This window comes from Peromyscus californicus, unplaced genomic scaffold, assembly GCF_007827085.1.
Source record: "Peromyscus californicus insignis strain IS unplaced genomic scaffold, ASM782708v3 Scaffold_13__1_contigs__length_99412109, whole genome shotgun sequence".
NCBI classification, from domain to species: Eukaryota; Metazoa; Chordata; class Mammalia; order Rodentia; family Cricetidae; genus Peromyscus; species Peromyscus californicus.
In genome coordinates, this window is record NW_026294424.1 from 27,670,840 (window position 1) to 27,678,626 (window position 7,787).

The 7,787-nt window shown below is 43.8% G+C and overlaps 1 protein-coding gene across 1 annotated transcript; it reads right to left on the reverse strand.

The window, feature by feature from the left end:
* Window positions 1-2,938: 2,938 nt before the first annotated feature.
* Window positions 2,939-4,027, reverse strand: LOC128108855 (glyceraldehyde-3-phosphate dehydrogenase-like). The gene has a single exon (XM_052735882.1). It carries the CDS (start codon window positions 3,956-3,958, stop codon window positions 2,957-2,959), a length of 1,002 nt encoding a protein of 333 aa, XP_052591842.1. The 5' UTR covers window positions 3,959-4,027; the 3' UTR covers window positions 2,939-2,956.
* Window positions 4,028-7,787: the final 3,760 nt, after the last annotated feature.

Below are 7,787 nucleotides of genomic sequence, written 5' to 3' on the forward strand. Positions count from 1 at the left end.
TCTGGATTTTCGGAATGGAGACGAAACTTAACCACCCCAAACAAAGCCTGTTCACTAGGCAGCTGGGGGCCAGCAATTAGCTCACCCACCAGAAGGTAGTCCGGAGTTGTCTCAGGTTGCTTCCAACTCTACTTTTCCGTCTTCCAGAAGTTCTCCCCTTTCTCTAAGAACCCACAATCATTTACCACCAAATGAAGGGGCGGCACTTCTAAGAGTGGACTATTTAAAACCTCATTTAAAGATGGTCAGGCCAGCTCATAAATCATGTCTCCACACTGGCGAGGAGAAGGTCACGTGTTGACATATTTAGCAGCCGTCAGGGTGCTGTGGTTTCACAGTTATGAGGGAAACTTGACCTTGTTGAAGTTGGAGCTTACTTCCATTTTTATTTATTGAATTAACGAAACTTTGGCAACAAGTGGTGTTTTACTTTAGACAATAAGCGATCCTTTTTCTTTACCCTCACCTACTTTGTTTCCCTCCCTGTCCTTCCCAAATAGGCAGTTTTTTAGAAAGGTACCCAACATTAGAAAAGCTCCCTTCGTACCCAAACTGAAGCTGAGCAAGATGAAGATGAAACCATCAATACATACAGATGTGGGCTCCCATTAAAATGGATGTGTAGGTGTTAGAAGAGGAAAGAATCGGTATAAAAGTAAGTATTTTGACTATGCTTATGGTACTGCTGAAGCCTAGGTGTGTATACCCTCATGAGTCTGTAAATCAGCTTGACTACAAGTTTTAAAAACCACAGATGACCACAGTTTAGTTAATGACACATCTTCATGTTTGGTGAAGGTGCTATCCTTCTCACTGTGTGTGTGTGTGTGTGTGTGTGTGTGTGTGTGTGTGTGTGTGTGTGTGTGTGTGTGTTCTTATAGGTACTAGAGATGAGACAACAAGACAACTTAGAGCTGAGAAAGTTAGGATTTTAAAGAGAATAAATCCACCTTTCTTGTGTTTAAAAAGTAAAGATGTGGCAGAGTTCTGGTTCAAATTTAGATTTGTCTTTATTCCAAAAATAATACCAACAAGGAAAATGAAAACTGAGAATAATTTATTTATCATTCTCATACACATTTACACACACGTTTAGCTTGTCTCTAGTGTAGCCTTTCCATGACTTTTCCTTACGTTTAAGAATCTGTCCTGTGGATGGTCCTACAGAGAGTCCTGCAAGGCTATGCTTCACATTTTGATAACTTTCAACACAGAACAAAAGACATCTCATATTCAGATGACTAAAACCTACTATTGTTAGATTCACAGAATATTTGAAAAACATAGTCATCTGTTTCCAACCAAAAAGAAAGTTGGTTTTGATAATAAATTGTAGTCAGCATTTTCTTTGGACCACCAATCTGCTCCCAAATAAAGACATGGAGACTTATTATTAATTATGAATGCTTAACCTTAGCTTAGGCTTGTCCCACTAGCTCTTTTAATTTAATTTAACCTGTTTCTCTTCATCTACATTTTGCCTCGTGGATTTTTATCTTTCTTTTTATTCTGTATGTACTGCTTCCTCTGTGTCAGTCTGTCTGGCTCCTGGAGTCTCCCTGGCATCTCTTTGTCTTTCTTCCCCTGGGCCTAAATTTTTCCTCCTACTTACTCTCCTTGCCCAGAAGTCCCATCTACACCTCCTCCCTTGCTATTGGCCACTCAGTTTTTTATTAGACCGATCAAGTGCCTTAGGCAGGCAATGTAAAACATCAGCACATAATTAAACAAATGCAAAGCATTTTTATATAGTTAAACAAATATTCCCCAACATAAACAAATGCAACACATCTTTACATAGTTGAACAAATGCAACACATTTTTGCATAGCTAAACAAATGTTCTGCAACAATAGATAAAGATACAGTTTGGGGAGGTTAATAATCCCCCTATCTGACTGTTGAGTTTTTGGTTTTATTTTTTCAATGAGAAATTGGACCTTCAAAGCTACTTTCCAACATTCATGTGTTCACACACCAAAGAAGATAGAAGTCAGTGAGAACATGTCACAGAAGTGAGGTCATGGGATGGTTAGTCACAACTGCAAACTCGATGAGGTCTGGGGTCCCCTGGGAGATGGCCTTTGGGGATTTTCTCAATTAGTGATGAAAATGGAAAGATCTGCCCACCGTGGATGGCAGCATTCCCTGGGTAGGATCCTTGACAGCATAAAAAGTAGAAAGCAAACTGCCCACTAGCATTTCTTGATCTCTACTTCTTGAGTGGATGTGATAGGACCATCTGCTATGACTCCTGCTTCAGGCTCCTGCTATGACTTCTCGGCCATGGTGGACCGTGAGCCAGAATAAAGTCCACCTTGAAGGGCTTTTGTTGTGGTGTTTATCGAAGTAACAGAAAAAGTGACTAAGATAATGTGCTGCTAGGCAGTCTCACAAGGCAGACATCAGGGTTCCTGATCCATTCTGTGTGAAGTTCTGAGTCCAGTGCTTTCTCTTTAAAAAAAAAAAAAAAAGCCAGCTATGAACTTAGAAATGAAGTGTTAGGCAGTGTTTTCCTGTATCTTTCAAATGACCAGATCCTAAGTACCCCACTCAGCAATCATTTATATATTAATAAATATGCACCATGCTAGATGATACCTAGTGGGGAAAATTATAAAACATACATTTTATACACAAGTAATGATTATTTAAATTCAGTGAGATAAGTAACATAACATGGACTTGGTATAAAAAACAATAAGGATCGAAACCAAATTCTTTTTTTTTTTTTTTTTTTTTTTTTTTTTTTTTTTTTTTTTTATGGGTGCAGTGAACTTTATTGATGGTGTTCAAGAGAGTAGGGCTCCCTAAGCCCCTCCTGTTGTTCTGGGGGTCTGGGATGGAAACTGTGAGGGAGATGCTCAGTATCGGGGACTGAGATGGGACAGGAACTGCTCAGCAGCCGAGGGTCTCTCTTGCTGTCCTTGCTGGGTGGGTGGTCCAGGGTGGGCTTCTTACTCCTTGGAGGCCATGTAGGCCATGAGGTCCACCACCCTGTTGCTGTAGCCAAATTCATTGTCGTACCAGGAGATGAGCTTCACAAAGTTGTCATTGAGAGCAATGCCAGCCCCAGCATCGAAGGTGGAAGAGTGGGGGTCACTGTTGAAGTCGCAGGAGACAACCTGGTCCTCAGTGTAGCCCAGGATGCCCTTTAGTGGGCCCTCCGACGCCTGCTTCACCACCTTCTTGATGTCGTCATACTTGGCAGGTTTCTGCAGGCGGCATGTCAGATCCACAACGGACACATTGGGGGTGGGAACACGGAAGGCCATGCCCGTGAGCTTCCCATTCAGCTCTGGGATGACCTTGCCCACAGCCTTGGCGGCACCGGTGGATGCAGGGATGATGTTCTGGGCAGCCCCACGGCCATCACGCCACAGCTTCCCAGAGGGGCCATCCACGGTCTTCTGGGTGGCAGTGATGGCGTGGACTGTGGTCATGAGTCCTTCCACAATGCCAAAGTTGTCATGGATGACCTTGGCCAGGGGGGCTAAGCAGTTGGTGGTGCAGGAAGCATTGCTGATAATCTTGAGTGAATTGTCGTACTTCTCATGGTTGACACCCATCACAAACATGGGGGCGTCAGCAGAAGGGGCGGAGATGATGACCCTTTTGGCTCCGCCCTTCAAGTGGGCCCCAGCCTTCTCCATGGTGGTGAAGACACCAGTGGACTCCACAACGTACTCGGCACCAGCCTCACCCCACTTGATGTTGGCGGGATCTCGCTCCTGGAAGATGGTGATGGCCTTCCCGTTGACGACCAGCTTCCCGTTCTCGGCCTTGACTGTGCCGTTGAACTTGCCATGGGTGGAGTCATACTGGAACATGTAGACCATGTAGTTGAGGTCAATGAAGGGATCATTGATGGCAACAATCTCAACTTTGCCAGTCTGGAGGGCAGCCCTGGTAACCAGGCGTCCAATTCGGCCAAATCCGTTCACTCCGACCTTCACCATCGTGTCTCGGGAACGAGGCTGGCACTGCACAGAAAGATGCGGCTGTCTCTGGAACAGGGAGGAGCAGAGAGCCCGAAACCAAATTCTTATTTTTGCCTTGGTTATTAGGAAAAATATGTTCATATGCAAACTACTTAACATGAGACTGGAAAGATGAATAAGATTTCTGTCTGATGGACAATAAGTAAGGACAGTTCAAACACAGGGGAAATGTTTTCATAGGACTCCAAAGTGGGACACTTCAAATGTGAGGCAGTATCCATTGTGAGGCCATCACGGTGGGCAACAGCCAGATCATGATAGATTTTAATTGTCAAGCACAAGAGCTAATATTATTTTATATCTTTCATTATTTCAAACTAGTTTTGCTCAGATGCAAAAAGCTTGTGGTCAACTTCACCGGCAAACTCTATCTGGATTTTGTGAGTGAAATCATTTAAAATACATTGCTTGAGGGACCAGAAGCTGAAGACTGAATCAGAAGAAAATATAAAAGAATGAAAGAAGTATAAAGTTCAGCTAAAATCGCAGGAATTGGAGAAGACTCTTTGAAGGTTTTCAGAAGGAGTCTGACGACAAAGATGAGCATGACAATCAAGAAAGCAAACCCCTTGACTGATGTCTGTAAATGACAGACTTATTGCTGTGAAGGTACAAATTGATTTCTTGGCTGTTCTTGTTCAGGTGTCATTACAACATCACGAGAAAAGGAGCATTAAGGAAATATCCAAACAGAGGTCCTGAGATACATCAGAAGACACAACAGTAGTGAGAATATGTACTCAGAACGGTGTGCATTCACAAATGTGAGGAGGGAGGGGAAAAACTAGAAGGGAGTAGCCTAAACAGTACTTAGAAACTTTAACTCAGTCTCAGATGCAGGGCCATCAAGCATATTAAAGATGCAGATATAGAAAACAGGGATGACATGATTAATAATCTCAGACTTCATATCTCTGCATTTCTCTATTTAAATACCTTTATTAAAAATGCATTGAGAAAGTGCATTCTGTTTGGAACATCACATAAAACATCCATGGACCAAATTATACCAAAAATAAGCCTAACACTAAGACACACATACAAACTTCAATATATATGAAAGATTAACAACATAATGACTTAAGCTTTTAAGTTTATAATCCAATATATTTTAAATCAATAATGAATTTATTTACTTATTCATTCATTTGTTTTTAAGGGTAGGGTTTCACTTTGCAGCCCAGGCTGGCCTGGAACTTATTGTATAGCACAGGCTGGGCTTGAATTCATGATGAACCTCTACCTCCAGCCTTAAAAGTATTGAGACTGTAGGCTTGAGCCATAATGCCCAGGCTCAATGAGGAATATAAAAGAAAAATTGAAAACAATCATATTTCTGGAAAACCAAACACATACTTCTTAAAAACCCTTCATAAAAGAAGCAATTGTAAGAAATAATTTGAGCTAAATAAAAACAAAAAAACATATAATTTTGGAGTCTTCACTAAAGCATAATTTGCAATGAAATATATAGATTTAAATGTTTGTCAAAATCCAATAAACTCAAGAAAGTAGAAAATCATGACGTTCTTGAAAAACATAAAATGCAAAATCTGCAGAAGGACAAAAATAGCCCATGTGCAGAAAAAGAATCACAAAGTAAGTTAAAGTAGTAATTCGAGAGTTACAAATTGTTCCAGGAGCAGGCAACACTAAGAGAAATCTCTTCCAAACTTTTGGGGAATACTTCTTATCTTCAAAAATCATTCACAAAGTAAGTAGGAAGTTAAAAACGAAACCCTGCCCAACTCATTTCAGATGTTAGTGTAATCTTGGGTCTACAAAAGAATAATCAAAACATTCCTTAAAAGCATAAAGTTTCAAAGAATGAGCCCATTAAACCCAAGTGTATACTTAAACTAATTCGCTTCAGTCTGGTAAATTCAGCTCACAACTGGACACTGGCAGATCCTTCATGCACTGTGAGGTTGGGTAAAGGAGGACACTCTGTCCTGTCTTAACTGATGTAGAAAGGAAACATTTAATGAAGTTCAACACCACATTGACAGCAATTTTTACATTAAAACTCGGCTACTTCAGGTGACTAGTGAAATCAGACTAAACATGTGGAGCACTGGTTGGGAGACACTGAGAGCTGGGCAGCATGTGTTTATGGTGTGAAGAGATCAGAGGTCTTTGAGAGACACAACAGAAGGTGTATTTGGTCTGTGAGGAGGAAGGTGGTCTGTGAGGAGGTGTAGGCAGTCTGTGAGGAGGTGTAGGCAGTCCGTGAGGAGGTGTAGGTGGTCTGTGAGGAGGTGTAGGTGGTCTGTGAGGAGGGAGGTGGTCTGTGAGGAGGGAGGTGGTCTGTGAGGAGGTGTAGTTTGTCTGTGAGGAGGTGTAGTTTGTCTGTGAGGAGGTGTAGTTTGTCTGTGAGGAGGTGTAGTTTGTCTGTGAGGAGGTGTAGTTGGTCTGTGAGGAGGTGTAGTTGGTCTGTGAGGAGGTGTAGTTGGTCTGTGAGGAGGTGTAGGCAGTCTGTGAGGAGGTGTAGGCAGTCTGTGAGGAGGTGTAAGCAGTCTGTGAGGAGGTGTAGGTGGTCTGTGAGGAGGTGTAGGTGTTCTGTGAAAGGTGTAGTTTGTCTGTGAGGAGGTGTAGGTGGTCTGTGAGGAGGTGTAGTTGGTCTGTGAGGAGGTGTAGTTGGTCTGTGAGGAGGTGTAGGCAGTCTGTGAGGAGGTGTAGGCAGACTGTGAGGAGGTGTAGACAGTCTGTGAGGAGGTGTAGGCAGTCTGTGAGGAGGTGTAGGCAGTCTGTGAGGAGGTGTAGTTGGTCTGTGAGGAGGTGTAGTTGGTCTGTGAGGAGGGAGGTGGTGGTCTGTGAGGAGGGAGGCAGTCTGTGAGGAGGTGTAGACAGTCTGTGAGGAGGTGTAGGTGGTCTGTGAGGAGGTGTAGTTTGTCTGTGAGGAGGTGTAGTTTGTCTGTGAGGAGGTGTAGGTAGTCTGTGAGGAGGTGTAGTTGGTCTGTGAGGAGGTGTAGGTGGTCTGTGAGGAGGTGTAGCTGGTCTGTGAGGAGGTGTAGTTGGTCTGTGAGGAGGTGTAGGCAGTCTGTGAGGAGGTGTAGTTGGTCTGTGAGGAGGTTTAGTTGGTCTGTGAGGAGGTGTAGTTGGTCTGTGAGGAGGTGTAGTTGGTCTGTGAGGAGGTGTAGTTGGTCTGTGAGGAGGTGTAGGCAGTCTGTGAGGAGGTGTAGGCAGACTGTGAGGAGGTGTAGGCAGTCTGTGAGGAGGTGTAGACAGTCTGTGAGGAGGTGTAGGCAGTCTGTGAGGAGGTGTAAGCAGTCTGTGAGGAGGTGTAGGTGGTCTGTAAGGAGGTGTAGGTGTTCTGTGAAAGGTGTATTTGGTCTGTGAGGAGGGAGGTGGTGGTCTGTGAGGAGGGAGGCAGTCTGTGAGGAGGTGTAGACAGTCTGTGAGGAGGTGTAGGTGGTCTGTGAGGAGGTGTAGTTTGTCTGTGAGGAGGTGTAGTTTGTCTGTGAGGAGGTGTAGGTAGTCTGTGAGGAGGTGTAGTTGGTCTGTGAGGAGGTGTAGGTGGTCTGTGAGGAGGTGTAGCTGGTCTGTGAGGAGGTGTAGTTGGTCTGTGAGGAGGTGTAGGCAGTCTGTGAGGAGGTGTAGTTGGTCTGTGAGGAGGTTTAGTTGGTCTGTGAGGAGGTGTAGTTGGTCTGTGAGGAGGTGTAGTTGGTCTGTGAGGAGGTGTAGTTGGTCTGTGAGGAGGTGTAGTTTGTCTGTGAGGAGATGTAGGTGTTCTGTGAGGAGGTGTAGTTTGTCTGTGAGAAGATGTAGGTGTTCTGTGAGGAGGTGT